A 25,691-nucleotide genomic window follows, 5' to 3' on the forward strand; every position below is an offset into this window, starting at 1 on the left:
TCTATAGAAAATGCTAAGGGGAATCCTTGAGGTTGATGTGAAACAATGTTATACAGTAACTTGAAGCTATATGAAGAAATGAAGATCTCCAGTGTAGATAAATATGTCTCAAATATAAAAGCCAGTATTATTGTAGTTTTAGTTTGTAGCTCTACTTTTAATTTCGTATAATAGTTTTAGGAAAAATATATAAAAGTAATGATAAATCTGTATTATTGGGCACACAGTGTATAAAGATATGCTTCATAACATCAGTATCGAAAAGGATTGAGCCATATAGGAGTACAGCTTTTGGATGTTATTGAAGTTAAGTTGGCATCAATTTAAATTAGATTTTTATAACTTTAAGATGTTATGCATAATTCCCTTGGTAACAAAAAGGAAAATATGTATAGAATATGCACAAAGGAAATGAGAAAGGAAACAAAACTAGTCCCTTAAACTATCAGTTGAACACGAAAGAAGGCAGTATTAGAGGAAATGAGGAACAAAAAAATGTAAGAAATACAGAGAACAAATATAAATATGGCAGAAGTAAGTTCTTTCCTTTTCATTAATTACCATAAATGTAAATGATTAAGCTTTCTAAACAAAAGACAGAGATTGAAAAAATGGAAAAAGAATTATCCAACTATATGCTGCCCATAAGAGACTCACATTATATCAACAAAATTAACAAAACTTTAACTAGACTGATGAAGAATAAAGAGAGAAGACTCAAGCTATTAAATCAGACTAGAAACTGGGAACAGTACTACCAACTTTACAGGAATAAAAAACATTATAGGAAAACATTGCCACATTATTGAATAAAGAAAGTCATTAAACTTCAATAAAACTTTGCTCATAATATATCTTTGACACTTATCTTTTAAAAAGTACAAATAAATTTCAGCAATTTAATAGTAAAATATTTCCTTCAATATTAGGAATGAGACATGTATGTTTGTTATCACTATTTCTACTCATTTTTGTACTGGCAACCATAGATATTACAAAAAATTAATAATGCAAGTTGTAAGGATTTAAAGAAATCTTATAAATTTCAGACAATGTAACTGTGGAGGTATGTAATCTAAAAGAATCTGTAGTTTATAGATAAACTCTTATATCAGCTGTATTTATTTAAATTACTGAATATAGAGTAAAACTGTAGAAAACTCAATTCTGTTTCTATATACCAAGAACAAAAAATTGAAAATGAACATTTTTTAGGGATGATGAAATTTGTTTTAGTACTAAAACAAATAAAATATCTAGGAATAATTATTTTTTAAAGATTTGCAAAGCTTCTTACCAGTTGAACATGTGAAAAACTTGGAAGTCCTCATTCCCAAACCAAAAACAGCTAAAGAATATTAAAGTCAACAACCCTTCTCAGTTCCATCAAAGAATTGAGGTTAGAGAGCAAATTTCCCCTCTCAAACTGAGGAGATACATGGATACTGGAAATTACATATTTTTAGAAACAAACTAACACTGGAGCCAGAAACTAGTAGGAAAACTTAAAGAGTAATTTAGTAATTGTTGGAAACTGGACATGAACTAGGTTGAGCAATAAAAAAGTTCTCAACACAACCGTGGATATACCATACACTTTCAGGTACCTTGGGTAAATATCAGAAATAAAATCTACTCATGCATTCAGCAAAGGGGAGAAAAGTGAACATCTAAAATTGTGTTCTTCTTAACACAGCCCTAACTTTAGAAAAACTACTTTACTGGAACCTGACAGATGTCCAGAAAAAGAAATGCCAGAATCTAACCTCTTGAACTTTCAGCATCAAGGAAGGCAGATATTCAAGTCCAGTCCTCTTTAGCCTTTCTGTTTTATCTAATTCAATAAACATGCTGAAAAGCAATTTTGAAAGTCATAGCCCAGAGGAAAGTGTAAATAAAAGACTGAGAACTAATCATAGGTTTATAGAATGCTTTCCCTCTCTCTCATACCTTACAACTACTTCACTAAGGCCCCTGGATAATAACAGAGGGTTACCAATGGAAAAACTGCAGTGCTCAGGGCCCATTAAAGAAGTATTCCTTAGGGAAAACCAAAAACCACAGAGGAGACCAGAAAAGGAAAATAAAAGAAATTTTAGCCTGTGACACCTGCTGATCTCCTCTCCAGATGAACATAAAACATCATAATAAAAACCTAAATACTTCAGTTATTTTACCTGATACATCATGTCTAGCTTTAAAATAGTATATGGCATGCTAAAAGAGCAAAACATGCAAGCTGGACACAAAGCAATCATCAAGACCAGATGCAGATATAGCATAAATTTTGGAATTATCAAACTGGGAATTTAAATTAACTACAACTAATATAATAAAGGCCTTTGCAGAAATGTAGACTATATGAAAGAATATATAGGTAATTATGCATAGAGTAAATCTCTAAGAAATAATCAAAATAAATTCTAGAAATCAAAAGCACTGTAACAGAAATTAAGAATGTATCTAAATGACTAAGAAACATTTGAAAATGATACAGTCTTATTAGTTATCTAGGAAATTGGAGTTAAACTCATGAGGATTTTATGACATAGATCATTGAGTTTAAGTCAAAGAATGACAGAATCAAATCATGATAATATTGTAGAGCAACCTGTTCTACAACATGATAATATTGTAGAACTTTCAGAAACTGCTGGTAGCAGTATAAATTAGTATACACACTCTGGAAAACTGGCATTTCTACTCTATTGGGAACTCCAATAAGATTTATGGCTGACTTTTCACCAGAAACTATGGAGAACAAAATGCAATAGGATGACCAAAATGCAAAAAAAAAAAAAAAAAATATGATCAACCCCAAATTTTATATCCAGCCAAATTACCTCTCAAAAAATAAAAGTGAAGTAAAGAGATTTTAAAACATAAAAAACTGTGATAATTCATTGCTAGCAGATTCACTTTATCAAAAGTACAAAAGAAAGTTCTTCAGGCTGAAAGCAAGTGATCTCAGACAGTAATCTGAACCCCATAAAAAAGAGATTAGGTTAAAGTAATTCTGTAATTATAAAAGATAGTATTAAAACCTATACACAAATAATAATCATAATTTTAACAAAGCAATGACTATATAGGTTATAGGTTATTATATTTATATATAACAATGGTGCAAAAATATAGTGGAGGGAATAATGCTATATAAGGGTAGCATTTCTATACCTCACTGTAATTACTAGAATTTACTTAGCATAATTCTGAGGTAGATTCTTTTTTTATTGTGAAAAAATTGATCTATAACATTGTGTGTTTAACATTTATGGTATGTTGATACATTTGTACATTGCAATATGATGACCACCCCAGTGTTAGCTAACACTTCCATCATGTCATATAATTACCATTTTTTGGTAAGAACACTGTCTAGTCTCTTCTAAAATTAATTGTGGTGGTGGTCATATAACTCTGAATATATTTTTTAAAACATTGAAATGAACACTTTAAACAGGCAAATTGTATAATATGTTATATATTTTTTAAAACTAACTCAATGAATGTCAAAAAGAATAGAATTAAAAAAGGATTTGAAAAGTGGGAGGATATGATAAAAGAAAACTCTGACTTTTCTAGGTTACACATTTCTCTAGCATATGTCTTTTAATTGATAGTACTTAACCTAACCTTCCCTCTAATGCTATCCTCATTGCCTCTTACTTATCTAAGGAATCTTTGCTTCCTTAATGCAAATGAGCAAGTCCTTATTACGTATACCATTTGGAGAGAGAACCAGAGAAACTAAAATGTATCTGCTAATACTACCCAGTTTCATTTTGCTGTACATCTTATTACTTTCACAAAATGTTAATTGTTCTGCCTAACCAGACACACTGTTTTGTCATTTTGGCAATGGTGCTGCAGCAGGTAACCACCTCTACACAAATAGCACAACCTTTTTAATACTTACTGGCTCATACATTTCTCCAAAGAGAGACTTCCATCTGGGCATCTTAGTTATAACAGGTTTCTAACTTCAGGTACACACTCTGCTAGAAACTAATTAGTTACAGTATTTTAAATCCAGTAGTTGATCATTCCTAATTATTCCTTTCAATATAAACTCTCCTTTAATAATGTTAACATATTTTTCTCATAATTGGACCTAATTGCAGTTTAAATCGGACATGACTGAGTGACTTCACTTTCACTTTTCACTTTCATGCATTGGAGAAGGAAATGGCAACCCACTCCAGTGTTCTTGCCTGGAGAATCCCAGGGATGGGGGAGCCTGGTGGGCTGCTGTCTATAGGGTCGCACAGAGTCGGACACAACTGAAGCGACTTAGCAGCAGCAGCAGTTTAAATCAAGCAAAAATTTCAAATGGCATAAAACTCAAATGAAAAGAGACCCAGTCTCAATCCAGGTACTTCTACAAGTTTAACCATTTCTTCCTCCAGACTACCAGGTCTACATGCTAAAGGGACCTAGGAGAGCACGTTTTTTCAGTCTACAACATATTCTGATATTCTTTTACATCACTGATGCCTACTTTGTTTACACTTAAGTAACATAAAAGGGGCATTAAAATATTCCTGGAAAGTCCAAGAATTTCTGCCCCATGGTAAATTTCCATGGAGACCCTAGTTTGCAACATAGCCTGAGGAAAAAAATGTTGTGTTCCACATCACTGGTAAATATCCCTATAGTATGATTTTGATTTTAATTTAAACTTAACAGTTGATTATTATCATAACCTCTCCAGGATATTTTAATTTAGTTTAAGAGATAGCACTGTATGGAAAAAGCACTGGTTAAAGGCGTAAGGCTGTGCATCAGGTTTTTCATTATCTGGATACACAGTCTTGGTCAAATTGTTAATGTCTCTAAGTCTCAATATATGGAGACTTAATGATTGCTAACAGCCATTCTAAGGTTTAATGATTCTGCAACCAAGATATTCCATTATAATGCATATTTACTAATAACTAGGCTAATTAAGATAGTACCACACATGAACACACATACAGACAGATAAACACTCATATGTTAGGGTTACTTTACAAAGTGTTTTGTTATGTTTATTTCTATAGAAATTGATCTAGAACACTTGAAAGATACTCTTGGAAGACATATACGGATAGTGGAAAATAAGACCCTAGCAAAGGCTCCCCTTGGTAAGTCTAATCTTTCCAAGTCTGGTCTATATGGTTTCTTTACCTTTTTTGGAGTTTGAGTATGAATTTTTAATGATAAGAGTACTTGCATATTGTTATTATATAGGTAAAATCTTCATGAATATCCTCATAATTAGTTGTACTATGGTATTTACTAGAAATCTAAAAGTTAGCTAGATATGATTTTTAGAAAGGATCCATTTAAAAATTAAACCATAAACTGAAATGCTATAATGAACTTGGAATATACTTGATACATCCTGGCTTCCCTGGTAGCTCAAACAGTAAAGCATCTGCCTGCAATGCAGGAGACCTGGGTTCAATCCCTGGGTTGGGAAGATCCCCTGGAGAAGAAAATGGCAACCCACTCCAGTATTCCTGCCCGGAAGATTCCATGGATGGTGGAGCCTGGTAGGCTACAGTCGATGGGATTGCAAAGACTCAGACACAACTGAGCCACTTCACTTCACGTGTATTTAATTTTATTCTAATCTCTCTTTCTAGTTTAGAAAAGGAGAAAGTCTTCCTGATGAATGTGATAATAACAAGGTAAATTTAACACAGAGTTAATTCATTGGTTACCATTTCTCTCTATTTGATGGAACTATCAGGCATATTAGCCTTCTCATCTGTGATAGAGTCATCAGTTGTGTTATGTGGTTCAGAGATTATGCTACAGCCTTTACTCTTGTAAAAGTGATAGACACACTGCCCTTTAATTTTGGGGGAAGAACTGATATTGAAGCTGAAACTCCAATACTTTGGCCACCTGATGCGAAGAACTGACTCATTGGAAAAGACCCTGATGCTGGGAAAGATTGAAGGCAGAAGGAGAAGGGGACGACAGAGAATGAGATGGTTGGATGGCATCACCGACTCAATGGACATGAGTTTGAGCAAGCTCCAGTAGTTGGTGATGGACAAGGAGACCTAGCGTGCTACAGTCCATGGGATCACAAATAGTTGGACACAACTGAGTGGCTGAATGAACTGACTGATAACGTCAAAAGAGATAGACCATATAACAGAGATGTAAAAAAGACACCATTGCTAAAACCACTATATCCAAGAATTTTTCCCTTGAGGAGCAGTAGTTGTGCCTTCAAACTGCAAAGGAATACTTCAGTAAAATGTTTCAGCCAGATAGCTAAGAATATAAGCAAGAAAATAATAATAACATGCCTTGAAAAAGGAAGTCAGTATTCAGAGATGCTATATTGCATATCCAAAATACTCAGTTTTCAGCATAAAATTATGGGTCATGCAAAAAAAAAAAACAGTAAAACGTGACATATAACAAGGAAAAATGAATACAATAAAAACTGCTTGTGAGGATCCAAGCGATTGCACTTAAAGAACAAAACTAAAAAGAAGTTATTATATATATATTTTCAAAGAACTAAATGTAAACATTATTAAGAAGAGAAGGAAGATCTCATGACAGTTCTTTATCAAATAAGGAATATATACAAAGAGAAATATATCATTTTGAAAAGGAACACATAAAAATCAGAGTTGAAAGTATAACTGAAATTTTAAAAAATCAGTAGAGATGTTCAGTATTTTTACACTATCAGAAGAAAGAATGAGAAAATTTCAAGTATGGAAATACAGCATGGACAGCAGAGGGATTAAAGAGCAGAAAATGGCATTTTAAATAATCACCAAAAAAATATTATAGTTAAAATAATAAGCACTATACATACATGCTTTGTCTTCTCTTGGTAGAGCACACAATTATGTAAATAATTTAAAAGCAATTTTAAATAAATGAATATATTTTTACATGCTTCATATATAAAATTGGGAAAAGATAGTAAGAATTACGTTATAAAGAGAACTATATATGTAGAATATGAAAAAAATTTCTAAATCTTCCTGGAATTTCATCTGTTTAGTATAAATCTAAAGTAGACTATAAAATTGACTGTGATTGTTACACAGCTCTATGAATATACGAATAAGCATAGAATTAACATTTAAAATGGATCATGTTACATTAAAAAAAAATAGTTCAACAAACTCCAAGCAGAGTAGGATTTAAAAAAAAAAAAAAAAACTTAAAAGCAGTGGGAGAATATTGTGAAGGAAGAAAATTGTGGCTCTTAATAGATTAGGTTTCTCTACTCTATATCATTTATTGCCTCCCTGCTTACCTAAGAATCCTTTGCTTTCTCAAATCAAGTGAATCAGTTCTTCTAATTTTATCTTTGGAGAAAGACCAGAGAAGAGAGCTAAAGTATGTCTGCTAATGTTCTCCAGTTCTATGTTGCTATAGTACACATTACTTTCACAAATGCTGTAACTTAGTTACCAAAATTTATTCTGCCCAATCCAGCATGTCTTCAGTTTTAGTAATGATGTCCCATGGTCTTCACCTCTGTTTAGATTGCAGTGGTGATAAATTTGTGCTGCCTCAGTGATAGTGCACACTTTAAATATTCATGGGCTCAGCCAGTTCTCCAAAGCAAGACTTATAATGTATAAGTTCTGGATGTAACAAGTTCAAGCTTCACTTCCATGCTATATTAGAACCAAATTTTGCCCACCCAAGACTTTACCTAACAGGTGACCCAGAGTCACCAATTCTGATTATTCCTTTTGCAATATAAAATTCTTTTAAATAATTTTTTTTTCGGATACTGAACATAGATCATCATTTCTGAATCCAGCAAAAAGTAAAAACCATGTAAAGACTCAAATGGAAATGGATGCAGTACCAATGCTCGCATTCCTGCAATGTCCCATTTCCTCCTCCTCGGGAGAAGGTCTATGTGCTAAGAGAACCTGGGAGAGTATTTTATCTCTGTCCACAAATTACTTGTTTTTCTTTCCCATTACTGATGCTTACTTGACTTAGCTATATAACCTTTTAAAAAAGAATTAAAATATTCCTGGACAAGCCAGAGAATTTCTGCCTCACAGTAACTTCCTGTGACTATGATGCCTATCATTTGCAACTTGACCCTGGGGAAAAATGTTATCTTCTACATCACCAGGTATATCCTTACCATGTGAATGTGTTCTTAATGTGCACACTATTTATTAAGATAAACTCTCTAGGATGACTTTTGTTTGCAAAAAGTTTGTATTTTACGGAAAAAGCTCTGGTTAAAGAACTATGAAGTATCAGTTTATGGATCAGCTTTGTTGTTACCTAGATAATGTGGCCTTGGTCAAATCATTATTTCTCTGTGTGTTAGTCACTTGGTTGTGTCTGATTGTTTGCAACCCCATGGACTGTAGCCCAGTAGGCTTCTCCATCCATGGAATTCTCCAGGCAAGAATACTGGAATGGGTTGCCATTCCCTTCTCCAGGGTATCTTCTCAACCCAGGGATCAAACCTGGATCTCCTGCATTGCAGGCAGAAACCCTCAGTATAATGAGGCTTATGTGATTGCTTACAGCCCTTCCAATTCTAAGGTCCTGTGATACTAGAATCCAGACATTTCATTTTAAGTCTGTTCTATAATATTAAAACATAATTAAAGGAGTACTACACAGAGAGAGAAACACATTTTAATATATACCTTACAAAAATGTTTTGAAACTGTTTATAGAGACTCATACAGAGCGCTATGCAGAAGCTACTGGAAGAAATATTCTAAAGGGCAAAATCAAGAGTCATCTTGGTAAGAACAAGAGTATTTCAAGTCTATTTCTGCTTTATTTATCTTCTCTGGAATTTAAATTTGTATCTAAATGAGTATAGTGCCTATATGCCATTATTACAGGCCGAAATGTTTTCATCTGCTAGCTGCTAAGTCGCTTCAATCGTGAACAACTCTGTGGGACCCCATAGACAGCAGCCCACCAGGCTCCGCCATCCCTGGGATTCTCCAGGCAACAACACTGGAGTGGGTTGCCATTTCCTTCTCCAATGCATGAAAGTGAAAAGTGAAAGTGAAGTCGCTCAATCATGTGCGACTCTTAGCGACCCCATGGACTGCAGCCCACCAGGCTCCTCTGTCCATGGGATTTTCCAGGCAAGAGTATTGGAGTGGGGTGCCATTGCCTTCCCTCCTATTATTAGTGGAATTCCAGCAGTTACTAACAGTAGAAAATTAGCTACATAGTATAAGTTTTAGAACTCATTCACTTAAAACTTATCCTTAGAAATTCAATGCTATGGTAAGTTTGGAATATGCTTGACAGAAGCATTTGAAATGTTATTACTATTCACTTTCTTTTTCAGGCTAGAAAGATAGCTGCTTTGTATTTGCATAAGCAGAAAAGCTAGTTTTATCAATGGAATTAAAATGGAGATTTCATTGCTTACTAATTCCCTCTAATTAATTAAAATACTGGCACAGTTTCAGTAACTCTGGTGAAATAGAGATCTTTAGTCTTGTTGTGTAGCTCATAGTTTACACTGCTGCCCCTTGTCTTGGTGTAATGGTATTTGACACACTGCTCTTTGATCTTTGGTGTGATATTAAGGGAGGCAGAGAGCTTGACAGAAAAGTAAAGGAAAGAGATACTCACAAGGAAAAGCAGCTGTCATCAAAGGTAACTCTTTGCCCAAGTCTGTGCTCCCAGAGGAGCAACATTAGAAGCTTCATGCTGCAGAGAAGGAGACTTCTCAACAACAGAATATATGCTTCCCTGGTAGCTCAGATGGTAAAGAATCTGCCTGCAATGCATAAAACCCAGGTTTGATCCCTGGGTTGGAAAGATCCCCTGGAGAAGGGAATGGCTACCCACAAGTATTCTTGCCTAGGAAATCCTATGGACACAGGAGCCTGGTGGGCTAAAGTCCTTGGGGTGACAAAGAGTCAGACATGCCTGAGTGACTAACACTTTCACACTTTTACATATTCCAGCCAAGTCACTAAACAAATAATGAAGAAAACAGCAACAACAAGCCTCCAAAGAGGAGGGGAACTCAGTATCTAGATTTTTTATATTATCTAGAATGCCCAGTATTTATCCCCCAAAATTTGAGACAGGCAAAGAAACAAAGTGTGAATCAGGTACTAGGAACTTCAGGAAAAGTAGGTGTAAAAAATAAATTAAGCAGTGAGAAAGTATTGTGAAGGAGGAAAATTGTGATTCATACTAGGTTACAGATTCCTCTAGCACATACCCTTTTTTCCCTCATCCTTAATTCTATTAGATGCTCTTCTTAATGCTTCCTTGCTTATATAGGCATCAACTGTACTTGTCATTCTTAACCTATACCAGGTGGAGAAAAACCAGAGAGCCTCAGTTATATCTCCTCTGTAGGACCTTTAACACTTTCTCCTGCTCTCAGCCATTACAACAAAGTATTAATAGTAAGATCCCCCTATGGTTTCAGGTTCAGGATAGGTTTCCAACTTTCAGTATGTGTTCTTTGGAACCACCTTCCATTCACAAAACATTGGACACATTATTTGACCCAAGTCACCAGTCCTACTTTCACTTTCTCAATATGAATTATTGTTTAATAACTTTCATGCAGTTTCCTCTCCTTTGACCTAGTTTGTAGTTACTAAATCCTGCCAAATCTTCAAATCACACAAAAACTCAAAGGGAGTGGGATGCAGTCCTGGTGCTGGTACTGCTGCAGATCTACCCACTTCCCCCTCCCCAGCGGAAAGGTATACATTGTAAGACGACCTGATAGGCAGTTTTTCTTAGACCACAGAGTGTCTTGTTATTCTTCTGCATCATTAATGTCTACTGGACTTACATAACCTTAAAAATGGCATAAAGCACTCTTAAGAGAGTCAAAGAATTTCTGCCTGGTAGTAACTTTCTGTGACCATGGTTTGTAACTTGACCAGTGGGCAGGGGGAAAATGCCATGTTCCACTCATAGGTATATTCTTAAAGGATGAGTGTCCTCTTAGTGTAAACTTGGCAGTTATATCATTAACATGAACTCCCCAAGATGATTAAGGTTTGTGTGAGACATGGCATCATGTATAAAAAGCACTGGTTAAGGAATTATGGGGCCTCAGCTTGTGCTCAATTTTGTATTTTCTTGGTATGTGTTCTCAGTCAAATCTCAAAACATCTCTAAGTTTCATGAGGCTTATATGATTGCTAAGAGCCCTTCAAATTCTAATGTTTTATGACCATGCAATGCAGGCATATAATTTCTCTTCTGTGATAACAAATACTAATTAACTTAGTACTACACATAGATACAATGATAGACATACATGTGTGTTAGTGGTTACCTTAGAAAGTGTTTTGAAATTTGTTTTATATCTATAGAGACTGATATAGAATGCATGACAGATACAGTTAGAAGAGAAAAAGTAATTGGTCAAAGACACAAAGAATCACATTGATAAGAACAACAGTTTTTCAAGTAATACTTATGGTTTATGTCTTTTCTGGGATTTAATTAACTATGAACCATTAATGACAACAGTAACTATATTTTGTTATTAACAGGGAAAAATGCTTATGAATTCCCTCTAATAATTAAACTCTAGTATTTACTATCAGTGGAAAATTAGCTGAATGTTACTAGTTTTTAAGTATTTGTAAAGTAATCCATAGGCTTCCCTCATAGCTCAGTTGGTAAAGAATCTGCCTGCAGTGCAGGAGACCTGGGTTTGATTCCTGGGTTGGGAAGATCCCCTGGAGAAGGAAATAGCACCCCACTCCAGTATGCTTACCTGGAGAATCCCATGGACAGAGGAGCCTGGCAGGCTACTGTCCATGGGGTCACAAGAGTCGGACATGACTTAGTGACTAAACCACCACCAAAGTAACCCGTATAATCCTATGCTCTAATGACTTTAGAATATGCTTGGTTTCAGTGTTTCCAACTGCCCTTCTATTTATTTTCATTGCTAGCTTAACATGGAAAAAGCAAAAAAAGCCAGTTGATGAGATAAGGAATATAACAGTTACTTCATTGGTTACCAATTTCCTCTACATAATTAAGTTGGCATGTAAATTCATATCTCTACTAAGTGGAGTTCTCTAGCAGAGTTTACAACTCACCAACACTGCTTTAGTCTTGGAGTAACAGAGTTAGATACATTTCTCTTTGGTTCAGGAAATCCTATGGTCATGAACTTTCTGCAGAACTGATGCTGAAAACTAGACTTGCAACGGAGAAGGCAATGGCACCCCACTCCAGTACTCTTGCCTGGCAAATCACATTGAGGGAGGAGCCTGGTAGGCTGCAGTCCATGGGGTCGCTAAGAGTCGGACACGACTGAGTGACTTCACTTTGACTTTTCACTTTCATGCATTGGAGAAGGAAATGGCAACCCATTCCAGTGTTGTTGCCTGGAGAATCCCAGGGACAGGGGAGCCTGGTGGGCTGCTGTCTATGGGGTCGCACAGAGTCGGACATGACTGAAGCGACTTAGCAGCAGCAGCAGCAGCAGCAGGGAATAAAAATATTAAGAGCAAGCAGAGACAAACCTTCTAGGGAATTTCACTATAAAAGAAACAAAATTTATTTGCTTTTGATTCCTTTATTTTATTACACTCTCACTTTTATTTCCAAAAAAAAGTAATGTTAAAAATGAATCAAATAAAACTTATTTACTCCAACAACTTTTAAGTGGGGAAAAGCTGGTGGTGTAAAAGTGAAATTGTTTGAACCAAGCAGTTAAATTTGTTTTGTGTTTTACTTCAGAGTATTTTGGGTTATGTTCTTTCAATTAATTTTTGCTTCAGTGTTGCTTATTAATAGAGATCCTTGTCAGTTTTGAATAATTAACTTAGATACAGCAAAAAGTGCTTTCTTTTATATCCATTCATTTAAAAATGCCCTGCTATTTAATAACAAAATTGTTAGTTATTTCATACTTATTTATTAATGGTAAATTTATAACTAAATGCTCTAAATGAAATTTGAAAGTCATAAACTAAGAGGAAAGAAGTTGAATGTACTGCCAAATGTAAAAATGAAAAAGTGTTATATCCCACCTCACCGGGTACATCCCTGCCATATGAATGTTTTCTAATATACACAAGAAGATTATATTTATTAAGTAAAAGTGAAAAATGAAGTCTCTAGGGTGACTTAAATTTGTGAAAGACTTTATATTTTATGGAAAAGTTCCCAGTTAAGGAACTATGAGGCATCAGTCTATGGATCAATTTTGTTTGTTGTTACTAGATATATGGCCTTGGTGAAATCACTAAACATTTCTGAGCCTCAATATAATGAGGTTTATAAGACTTCCAATTCTAAAGGTATTACGTGTGCAGTCCAGGCATTTCATTATAATTCTTCTCCTATCATAAAAATATCTAATAAGAATACACACATATTCCACACACACAAACACACAAACATACACATGTTAATGTTTAGCTTACAAATGTATCTTGAAACTGTTTATTTCTGTAGCATCTGATGCAGAGCTATTCCCAGATATTATTGGTAAACATTTCTTGAAGAGTGAATTCAAGACACAACCCAAGAACCATCTTGGTAAGAACAATATTTTGAGTCTGTTTCCTGTTGTTTTTATTAATAGTTTCTCTGAAGTTTATTTAACTTTGCATCTTTAGTGACTACAGCACCTATATGCTATTATTATAGGATTAAAAAATGTCATCAATTCCCTCCTATAATTACTAGAATTCTAGCAATTACTGTCAGTGGGAAATTAGCTGCATATTGTTAATTTTAGAATTTATTTGATTCAAAAGTGATCCATAAAAAATTCAGTGATACAGTGAAGTAAGCCAAACAGAGAAAGACAAATACCATATGATTTCACTCATAGGTGGAATTTTTAAAAGTTAACCATATGTTACTTTAATAATAAGAAACAATACTGTCAATAGAACATTAACTATGTGTAAATCTTAATAGTGAAAGCATGTATTTTACTGAAATAAAGTTTTAAAAAATAACAACAACAAAAAGAAACAATAAGTTGTCTCACTTGGGAAACAGAAAGCAAACTTGAAACAAAAATAGTGCTCTGAAGTTCTAAACACTCAAGCAATTAGAGTGGCCCTGATGGCCAAGGTATAAACTGTATTTACATTACTATGTAAATACTGTAGTCTGAAGAGCAAGACTCTTGGGTGGCATCCTCTTTTGTTCCATCGTCTTTCTCCTCCTGTGCAGCTTTCCATAAACAACCATATTTTTTCATTTTTTTCTCCTTCTTTGTGAAACAAAATACATGTTTCCAATGTACTTTATGGGTACCACATGAATAAGTTCATGTCAAAAAAACAGAAGGAAATGGGTTAAAGTTTAAAAAAAGAATTCCGTGCTTTAAAAGACAATATGAAAGAGTATTTCCTGTTCTTCTATTAATTGACTTAAAAGACAGTTGTATAGAGCAGTATAAAAAATATGGAAAAGTTATATATGCTGTTCTTGTTCAGTCACTAAGTCATGTCCAAGTCTTTGCAACCACATGAGCTGTAGCATGCCAGGCTTCCCTGAACTTCACCATCTCCTGGAGTTTGCTCAAACTCACTGAGTTTCCACACTGAGTCAGTGATGGAATCAAACCATCTCATCTTCCGTTGCCCACTTCTCCTCCTGCCTTCAGTCTTTCCCAGCATCAGGGTCTTTTCCAGTGAGTCTTCTCTTAGCATCAAGTGGCCAAAGTATTGGAGCTTCAGCTTCAGCATCAGTCCTTCCAATGAGTATTCAGGACAGATTTCCTTTAGGATTGACTGGTTTGATCTCCTTGCTGTCCAAGGGACTCTCAAGAGTCTTCTCCAGCACCACAGTTTGAAAGCATCAGTTCTTCAGTGCTCAGCCTTCTTTATGGTCCAACTCTCACGTCCATACATGACTACTGGAAAAAACACAGCTTTGACTATACAGACCTTTGACAGCAAAATGATACCTTTGCTTTTTAATACACTGTCAAAGTTTGTCATAGCTTTTATTGCAAGGAGCAAGTGTCTTTTAATTTCATGGCTGCAGTCACTATCTGCAGTGATTTTGAAGCCCAAGAAAATAAAATCTGTCATTGTTTCCATCTTTTCCCCATCTATTTGCCATGAAATGATAGGACCAGATGTCATGATCTTAGTTTTTGAATGTTGAGTTTTAAGCCAGCTTTTTCACCCTCCTCTTTCACTTTCATCAAGAGGCTCTTTAGTTCTTCTTCACTTTCTGCCATAAGGGTGGTGTCATGTGCATATCTGAGGTTGTTGATATTTCTCCCAGCAGTCTTGATTCCAGCTTGTGATTCTTCCAGCCTGACATTTTGAATGATGTCCTCTGCATATAAGTTAAATAAATGGGGTGACAACATACAGCCTTTACACACCCCTTTCCCAACTTTGAACCAGTCTGTTGTTCCATGTCCAGTTCTAACTATTGCTTCTTAACCTGCATACAGGTTTCTCAGGAGGCAGGTAAGATGGTCTGGCACTCCCACCTCTTTAAGAATTTTCCAGTTTGTTCTGATCCATATAGTCAAAGGCTTTAGCATAGTCAAGGAAACAGAAATAAATGGTTTTCTGGAATTGTCTTGCTTTTTCTATGATCTAGGATGGCGATTTGATCTCTGATTCCTCTGCCTTTTTAAAATCCAGCTTGTACATCTGAAAGTTCTTGGTTTACATACTGTTGAAGCCTAACTTGAAGGATTTTGAGCATTATCTCACCAGCATGTAAAACGAGTGCAGTTGTAAGGTAGTTTGAACATTCTTTGGCATTGCCTTTCCTTGGAATTGGAATGAAAACTGACCTTTTCCAGTCCTGTGGCCACTGCTGAGTTTTCCAAATTTGCTGGCATATTGAGTGCAGCACTTTAATGACATCATTTTAAGATTTTTAATAGCTCAGCCGAAATTCCATCACTTCGTATAGCTTCATATAGCTTTCATATAGTAATTTCTTTGAAATTCCATCACTTCATGTAGCTTTCTTTGTAGTGAAGTAAGGCCCACTTGACTTCACACTCTAGGTTGTCTGGCTCTAGCTGAGTTACCACACCATCATGGTTATCTGGGTCATTCAAACCTTTTTTTGTAGAATATCTGTGTATTCTTGCCACCTCTTTTTAATCTCTTCTATTTCTTAGGTCCTTACTATTTCTGTCCTTTATTGTGCCCATCTTTGAATGACATGTTCCCTGGGCATCTCTAATTTTCTTGAAGAGATCTCTAGTCTTTCCCATTCTATTGTTTTCCTGTTTCTTGGCATTGTTCACTTAAGACTTTCTTATCTCTCCTTGCTGTTCTTTGGAACTCTGCATTCAGTTGGGTATATCTCTCCCTTTCTCCTTTGCTTTTGCTTCTCTTCTTTTCTCAGCTATTTGTAAGACAACCTCCTCAGACAACCATTTTGCCTTGTTAAATTTCTTTTCCTTTGGGAAATTTCAAAGACTTTTATAGTGCAAACCTTTTAATTCCTAGCGCTTAAACTCAATCTTCCCTCAAATGCTATTCTTTTTTTAAATTGGAGGATAATTGCTTTGCAATGTTTTGTTGGTTTCTCCTGTATAGCACTGTGAATCAGCCATAAGTATACATATATCCCCTCCCTGTTGAGCCTCCCTCCCCTTCATCCCCATCCCACCCCTCTAGGTTGTCATAGAGTACCAATCTGAGTCCCTTTTTAGACAGCAGTTATCCCCTAGCTATCTATTTTGCGCACAGTAGTGTGGTGTATTTCAGTGCTGCTCTGTCAGTTTGCCCCACCCCCTCCTTCCCCCACTACGTCCGAAAGTCTGTTCTCTATGTCTGCATCTCTATGCCTGCCCTGGAAACAGGTTCATCAGTACCATTTTTCTAGATTCCATATATATGTGGTAATATACCATATCAAATCCTGAAGGAAATCAACCCTGAATACTCACTGGAAGGACTGATGCTGAAGTTCCAATTCTCTGGCCACCTGATGTGAAGAGCCAACTCATTGAAAAAGATTCTGATGCTGGGAAAGATTGAAAGCAAAATAAGAGGGCAGCAGAGGATGAGATGGTTGGATAGCATTACTGACTCAGTGGACATGAACTTGGGCAAACTCTGGGAGACAGTGAGGGATAGGGAGGCCTGACATGGTGCAGTCCATGGGGTCACAAAGAGTCAGACATGACTTAATGACTGAACAACAATGAGATCAAATGCTGTTCTCATTGGCTCCCAGCTTATCTGAGGATCCTCTGCTTTCTTGAGTCAAATGATTCCATTCTCCTTATTAATTAATTGGAGGAAGATGAAAGTGGCTAAAATATATATGCTAATCCCTAATTTTGTGTGACTATAAATTTTATTACTCCCACTTAGTATTATTTATTGAAGACTTACATAGCCAATCTGATTCATTTTTGTTCATTTTGTTATTGATGTTCCAGGAGGTATCTTCTCTGTAGTACACTTGGGCTACCAAAATCATAATGCTACCTTTTGCATTTATGCATGGGCTCAGCCCTTTTTTCAAAGTGGTCTTCTACTGGACAGTGTCAGGATCATGACAGGTTTCCAACTACATTTACATGCTCAACTGGAACCAACTTTCATGCACTAACCTTTTGATCCAGGGAAACAGGCATTCAAATAGAGCCCTGTTAAAACCACTAGCATCAAAATGCAACTGCATGCATGCCCTTTAGGTTCCCAATCCTCATTATCCCTTTCTCAGTGTGAATATCTTTAAACTAACTTTCATGTATTTTTATGTCATCCAATCTTAGTTAATTGCTGTCAATTATAGCAAAAACTTTAGACCACATAAAAATTCAAATGGAAATGGATCCTATCAGAGTCCTGGTTCTGGTACAAATATTGCCGTTTCCTCCTGGCAAGACATGAAATGTATATGCCCAAGGAATCCCAGAGGCACTTTTTTTTAAGTCAGTGATACCCACATGATTTACAGTTATGTAGCCTAAGAGGGGGAGAAGGCAATGGCACCCCACTCCAGTACTTTTGCCTGGAAAATCCCATGGACAGAGGAGCCTGGTAGGCTGCAGTCCATGGGGTCACTAGAGTCGGACATGACTGAGCGACTTCACTTTCACTTTTCACTTTCATGCATTGGAGAAGGAAATGGCAACCCACTCCAGTGTTCTTGCCTGGAGAATCCCAGGGATGGGGAAGCCTGTTGGGCTGCCGTCTATGGGGTCGCACAGAGTCGGACATGACTGAAGCGACTTAGCAGCAGCAGCAGCAGCAGCAGCAGCAGCCTAAAAGGGTATTAAAATTTTCCTGGGTAAGTCAAAGAATTTCTGACTCATGGTAAGTTTCTATTTATATCTTGTCTTGATGGGGAAAAAAATGTGAAGTTGTGCCTCATTGGGAACATCCTTACAGAGTAACTGTACTTTTGATATGAACTTGGAAATTATATTACTATCATAAATTCTCTGGAATGATTTCAGCTTGTGTAAAAGAGAGCATTGTATAGAAAAATCACTGGTTAAGGAATTAAACATGGTTAAAGAAAAGATACTGGTAAAAGGATTATAGAAAAGGCACTGGTTAGGCACAAAGTGGTACATCCATTTGTCATTCCCTGAATGTTTGATTTTAGTCATATCCTAAATATATCTAAACTTCAATATAATGTAACTTACATACTAATAATTGCTTCATCTGTTCTAATTTAAGGTTTTGTGATTCTCCAAACCAGACATTTCAATATAACTCATCTTTCATAACAGCAGTACACACACACACATGTGCACAAACACACACATGCAAACGCACACACATGTTTCTATGTAAATAGTTACCTTGTAAAGTGTTTTGAAATTTGTTCTTTTCTACAGGGACTAATATACAAGGCTTGACAGGTAAAACTGGAAGAGGTGTAATAAAGGGACAGTTCAGGACACAATCAAGCAATCTCCCTGGTAAGAATAGAAATTTTACAAATCTAAGATTTCAGGTTTACTTATCTTCTCTAGAGATATTTAAACAAGAGTCATGAATAACATCAGTATCTATGTTTTAATATTACATGGGCTGAAATTTTCAAGAATTTTTTCCTTAAATTCGATATTAAATATCAATGTAAAACTATCTACATATTATTAATGGTAGAACTCATTCACTTAGGATGTAATCCATAAAAACCAGTCCTTTAATAAACTTAGCATATGCTTGGTGAAAAATATGCCCAATTATATTCTATTCACTTTCTGTTTTCAGCTTAGGTAGACATTTCTCTTGAATTTGCAAGTGCAGAAAGGCTAGCTAAGGAATGTGATAAGAATATAACATCTCAGTGGTTATCAATTCCCTCTTTATTAGACCTGTAGTAACAGCATTACGGGAGAAGGCAATGGCACCCCACTCCAGTACTCTTGCCTGGAAAATCCCATGGACAGAGGAGCCTGGTAAGCTGCAGTCCATGGGGTAGAGAAGAGTCGGATACGACTGAGCGACTTCACTTTCACTTTTCACTTTCGTGCATTGGAGAAGGAAGTGGCAACCCACTCCAGTATTCTTGCCTGGAGGATCCCAGAGATGGGAGAGCCTGGTGGGCTGCCATCTATGGGGTCGCATAGAGTCGGACACAACTGAAGCGACTTAGCAGCAGCAGCAGCAGCAGCAACAGCATTACACACATTTCTTTATGGTGTTTTCTGTGATATTGAAAGAAGACATCTAGAGATAAAAGGAAAACAGACATTCGAACAGAACCCTGTAACTACAAACACCAAGAGGCTATTGTGTGCATGCCTGAGGATGTGCCCTCTGAGGACCAATGGGTGAGGCTTCACACCTCAGGAGAAAAGAGACATTAATAAGACACTTCTGAGAAATCACTGTAAATAAACAAGCAAACAAGCAAGCGAACACACTAAACAACAAGCCTTATCTAGGGAAACAAATTAGAATCCAGAAATACTATGATATATTATCTAAAATGTCCATACTAAGTCGCTTCAGTCATGTCCAACTCTTTACGACTGCATGGACTGTAGCCTGCCAGGTTCCTCTGTCCATGGAATTCTCCAGGCAAGAATACTGGAGTGGGTTGCCATGCCTTTCTCCAGGGGATCTTCCCGACCCAGGGATCGAACCCACATCTCTCATGTTTCCTGCATTGGCAGGCAGGTTCTTTACCACTAGTGGCACCCTGGAAGCCCCGAAAATGTCCAGTTATTAGCAAAAAAAAAAATTAAGACATGCAAGGAAATAGTAAATTGTGACCCATGCAATATGCTTGTGAGAGTCTTGGATGTTGGATTTAGCAGACAGTGATGACCTAATAGTTATTATAAATAGAAAAAGGAAATTTTGTTTTAAGAAAACAAAGATATGATGAAAATATTTCATCAACTAGATATTATCATCTAAAAATAAAAATGTAGAAGAACCAAATGTGGTTGAAATATACAATAAATGAAATGAAAATACTGCCTAAGGGAAGAGATTGAATACTGCCTAAGGGAAGAGTCCGAAGAAAGAAACAGTGAATTTAAGGTAATGGGAAATACTAGAAGAGAGAGAGTGCAGTAAAAATATTTGAAAAGATGGCTGAAAATTAAGTGAATAACACTAGATGGTAGCTAATAGAACAAACACTACATATTCATACTAAACTTGCTCTAATTTTGTCTCTCAGATTCTTTAAAAATTATATAGGTTCATAAAGAAATAATTGTAAGAACAATTTTAACAATATCTTTAATTTTATACATGTAACATGTAATTCAGTAGCACAAAAATGGGGATAAGGGAATAAAACTATATGTCAGTCATGCTTCTGCATTTTCCTACAATTTAATTAGTATGTCTCTGAAGTTGATTCTAAAATTGACTATGGCGATTGTTATACATTCTATAAATATATTAATAACCATTGATTGCACGTTTAAAATGGGCATATTGTATGTTAAACTTTAAAAAAACAGTTTAGTAAACTCCAAGCAGGATAGGACTTTCCTTTAAATACTTAAAAGCAATGGGAAGATGTTGTGAAGAAGGAAAATTGTGGCTCTGAATAAATTAGGCTTCTTTACCACATATCATTTATGCTTCCAGTGTTTAACCCAATCTGTCCTCAAAGCTTATTCCCATTGCCTCCCTGCTTACCTAAGAAGCCTTTGCTTTTTCAAATCAAATGAATCAGTTCTTCTAATTTTTTTTCTGTTGGAGAAACATCAGCAGCTAGAGTCTGCTAATCTTTTTATGTGTTATGTGTTGCCATAGCACACATGACTTTCACAAATGCTCAATCTAATGTGTCTTTGGTTTTAGTAATGATGCCCCATGGTCTTCACCTCTGTTTAGATTGCAGTGGTGATAAATTTGTGCTGCCTCAGAGATAGCACACGCTTGAAACATTCATGGGCTCAGTCATTTCTCCAAAGCAGGACTTCTGGTTTATAAATTCTGGATATGACAGTTTCCACCTTCACTTATATGCTATATTAGAACCAAATTTTGCCCACCAAAATCTTTTTTTTAATTTCATTTTATTTTTTAACTTTATAATATTGTATTGGTTTTGCCATATATCAACATGAATCCACCACAGGTATACATGTGTTCCCCATCCTGAACCCTTCTCCCTCCCACCAAAATCTTTACCTAATAGGTGACCCAAAGTCACCAATTCTAATTATTTGTTTTGCAATATAAAATTGTTTTAAATAAAATTTTTTCTGTCATTGAAACTATATCATTGCTTCTGAATCCATCAAAAAGTGAAAATCACACAAAGACTCAAATGGAAAGAGGTATAATACCAATGCTCATATTCATGCAAACTACCCATTTCCTTTTCCCCAAGTAAAAGATCTGGGATAAAGTGCCAGTCTACAGATTACTTGTTAACTTTTCCATCAGTGTTATCTTTTGATTTATAGTTGTTGTCATTTGGTCGCTAAGTTGTGTCCAACTCTTTGCTACCCTGTGGACTGCAGCATGCCATGCTTTTCTTTCCTTCACTACCTCCCACAGTTTGCTCAAATTTATGTCCATGACTTGTATAACCTTTAAAAAGGGAATTAAAGACTGTTCTGTACAAAAACCAATACAATATTAATATTGTAAAGTTAAAAAATAAATTAAAAAAAATATTCTAGTAGAAGGAAAGGAAAAGGGGGAGGAATATTTTAGACATGCCACTTAAATCAAATTAAAATGCTGACCTTCTTCAAAAAAAAAAACAGGAATTAAAATATTCCTGGACAAAGTCAAAGAATTTCTGCCTCACAGTAACATTCTGTGACTGTGATGCCCATCATTTTTTCCAGGCAACTTGGCCCAGGAAAAAAAAAAATGTCATGTCTGGCCTTACCAGATATAATTCTTACCATATGAATGTAGTTTTAACATATACAATGTAGTTTTAATGTAATGAAAAGTTACATTAATTAAGATAAAGTCTCTAGGATGACTTAAATTTGCAAAAAGACTGTGTTTTATGGAAAAAGCCCTAATTAAAGAATAATGAGGCATCAGTCTGTGAATCACTTTTATCACTACTTGGCTATGTGGTCTTAGTCAAACTAATAAACATTTCTAAGGTACAATATAATGAAGCTTATATGGTTGCCAATGACTCTCCCAATTCTAAGGTATTTCGATTCTGTAAGTAAGACATTTCATTATAATTCTTCTTCTATAATAAAATGCTAATTAAAGGAATATTACACACAAACTCACACAACTACATGTTGATGTTTATCTTATGAAAGTGTTTTGAAACTGTTTATTTCTATAGACACTGATACAGAGCACTTCCCAAATGCTGTTGGAAGAAGTATGCTAAAGAGTGATATCAAGACACAATCCAAGAGTCATCCTGGTAAAAGTAAGAATATTGCAAGTCTATTCTGGCTTATTTATCTTTTCCAGAGTTTGAGTTTGAGTCTGATTATAGTACCTATATGCTGTTATTACAGGATACAGTATCTTCATAAATTCCCTTCTAAAGTTAGAACTACTGGAACTCCAGCAGCTGTTATCAATGGAAAATTAGTTACATATTTTAAATTTCAGAGCTCCTTCTTTTAAAAAGTGATCCTCAAAATTTCAGTGGTATAGTGAGCTTGGAATATACTTAATGAAAGCATTTCAAATGCTACTCTTTTTTTTTTTTTTTTTCAGGCTAGTTGCTTTGTATTCGGAAAAGCAAAAAGTCTAGTTTATGAATGGGATTTAAAGACTTACCAGATAGTTATTGCATTGCTTATTAATTCCCCATATATAATTAAAATACCAAGCATATTTTCAGTATCTCAGGTGAAGTAGAGAGCTGTAGTCTTGTTACATAGTTCATAGTTTACACTTGTTTCCCCTTGTCTTGGTGTAAGGGTGTTTGACATACCAATCCTTGATCTTTGGTGTGATATTAAGGGAGGCAGAAAACCAGAGAGCCTCAGTTATATCTCCTCTAACACTTTAACACTTTCTCCTGCTCTCAGCCATTACAACAAAGTATTAATAGTAAGATCCCCCTTATGGTTTCAGGTTCAGGATAGGTTTCCAACTTTTGGTATGTGTTCTTTGGAACCACCTTCCATTCACAAAACATTGGACACATTATTTGACCCAAGCCACCAGTCCTACTTACCACTTTCTCAATATGAATTATTGTTTAATAACTTTCATGCAGTTTCCTCTCCTTTGACCTAGTTTGTAGTTACTAAATCCTGCCAAATCTTCAAATCACACAAAAACTCAAAGGGAGTGGGATGCAGTCCTGGTGCTGGTACTGCTGCAGATCTACCCACTTCCCCCTCCCCAGCGGAAAGGTATACATTGTAAGACGACCTGATAGGCAGTTTTTCTTAGACCACAGAGTGTCTTGTTATTCTTCTGCATCATTAATGTCTACTGGACTTACATAACCTTAAAAATGGCATAAAGCACTCTTAAGAGAGTCAAAGAATTTCTGCCTGGTAGTAACTTTCTGTGACCATGGTTTGTAACTTGACCAGTGGGCAGGGGGAAAATGCCATGTTCCACTCATAGGTATATTCTTAAAGGATGAGTGTCCTCTTAGTGTAAACTTGGCAGTTATATCATTAACATGAACTCCCCAAGATGATTAAGGTTTGTGTGAGACATGGCATCATGTATAAAAAGCACTGGTTAAGGAATTATGGGGCCTCAGCTTGTGCTCAATTTTGTATTTTCTTGGTATGTGCTCTCAGTCAAATCTCAAAACATCTCTAAGCTTCTATATCATGAGGCTTATATGATTGCTAAGAGCCCTTCAAATTCTAATGTTTTACGATTGTGCAGTGCAGATATTATATTGTCTTCCATAATAACAAGTTTTAAGTAGCTTAGTACTACATACCCAGACACACATACATGTGTGTTAATTGTTACCTTAGAAAGTGTTTTGAAATTTATTTTATATCTATAGCAACTGATAAAGAATATATGACAGATACTGTTGAAAGTGAAAAAGAAACTAGTAAAATCAAGACACATCATAAAAGTCACCCTGGTAAGAACAAGAATTTGTCAAGTCTAATATTTATGGCTTATGTCTTCTCTGTGATTTAACTAATGATAGCACTAACTGTCAGAGAAGGCGATGGCACCCCACTCCAGTACTCTTGCCTGGAAAATCCCATGGACGGAGGAACCTGGGAGGCTGCAGTCCCTGGGGACGCTAAGAGTCAGGCACGACTGAGCGACTTCACTTTCACTTTCATGCGTTGGAGAAGGAAATGGCAACCCACTCCAGTGTTCTTGCCTGGAGAATCCCAGGGACAGAGAAGCCTAGTGGGCTGCCGTCTATGGGGTCTCACAGAGTCAGACACGACTGAAGCGACTTAGCAGCAGTAGCAGCAGCAGCAGTAACTGTATGTTAATGGGGAGTAATCTTCATGAATTTCATCTTATAATTAGTATTAAAGTCTTGTATTTGCTGTCAGTGGAAATTTACCTGGATATTGTTTAGTTGTAAGCTCATACACTTGGAAAGTAATTCATATAATCCAATGCTCTAATGACCTTAGAATATGCTTGGTTTAAGTATTTCAAACTGTTACTCACTTTCTTGATGGCTTAGTAAAGAGTGTTGCTTTGAAATTGAAAAAGCAAAAAAGCTAGTTGATAAGTGGTGTAAGAATAGGAATATAGCAGTTATTTTATTCAATTTCTATACATAATTAGTCTTGTGTGTAAATTTATATCTCTACTAAAGTGAAGTTCTCTAGCTGAGTTTACAATTCACAGACACAGCTTTAGTCCTGGAGTAACAGGGTTAAATACATTTCTCTTTGGTGAAAGAATGAACTTTTTGTAAAAGTGATACTGAAAGCCAGAATTTGAAAGTAGCTGAATCCTCAGATTAAAGCACCAAAATATGTGTTTTCACTGAAATTTAACATTTAAAGCAAGATTTATGAAACTTTACTTTTGAATGCTTTATTTTGTTACAATCTCACTTCTATTCCTGAAAAAAAAAACTGTTAAAAATAAAAAGTATTTGCTGACAACTTTTAACTGAGAAAAAGGTGTAAAACTGAAATTGTAGGAACTAAGAAGTTAAATTTGTTTTCTGTTTTGCTGTGATAAATTTGGTATATTACGATAAGACATTATTCCATGTCTTTAATTTTCAGAGTATTTTTATGTAGGTTCTTTCAATTACTTTGACTTCAGTGTTGCTTATTAATCCTTCTCAATTTTGAATAACAGCCTTAGGCACACCAAGAATTTGCTCTCATTTACATCCAGTTTGAAACGTCATGC

At 35.7% G+C, this 25,691-nt stretch overlaps 1 protein-coding gene across 1 annotated transcript in view; it reads left to right on the forward strand.

Annotated features, from left to right (window-relative positions):
- The window catches only part of CCDC7 (coiled-coil domain containing 7), a 274,689-nt gene that overhangs the window by 222,006 nt on the left and 26,992 nt on the right, over positions 1 to 25,691 (forward strand). Inside the window, exons 39-43 of the mRNA XM_086334569.1 lie at positions 5,043 to 5,126; positions 8,688 to 8,759; positions 13,438 to 13,521; positions 18,788 to 18,871; positions 22,699 to 22,788. Of these exons, the coding sequence (XP_086190695.1) occupies positions 5,043 to 5,126; positions 8,688 to 8,759; positions 13,438 to 13,521; positions 18,788 to 18,871; positions 22,699 to 22,788 (414 nt within the window). The remainder of the gene's footprint in view (positions 1 to 5,042; positions 5,127 to 8,687; positions 8,760 to 13,437; positions 13,522 to 18,787; positions 18,872 to 22,698; positions 22,789 to 25,691) is intronic.

This window comes from Bos grunniens, chromosome 13 (genome assembly GCF_055505025.1).
Source record: "Bos grunniens cultivar Pamir isolate PY7600 chromosome 13, Bosgru_T2T1.0, whole genome shotgun sequence".
Classification (NCBI taxonomy): Eukaryota; Metazoa; Chordata; class Mammalia; order Artiodactyla; family Bovidae; genus Bos; species Bos grunniens.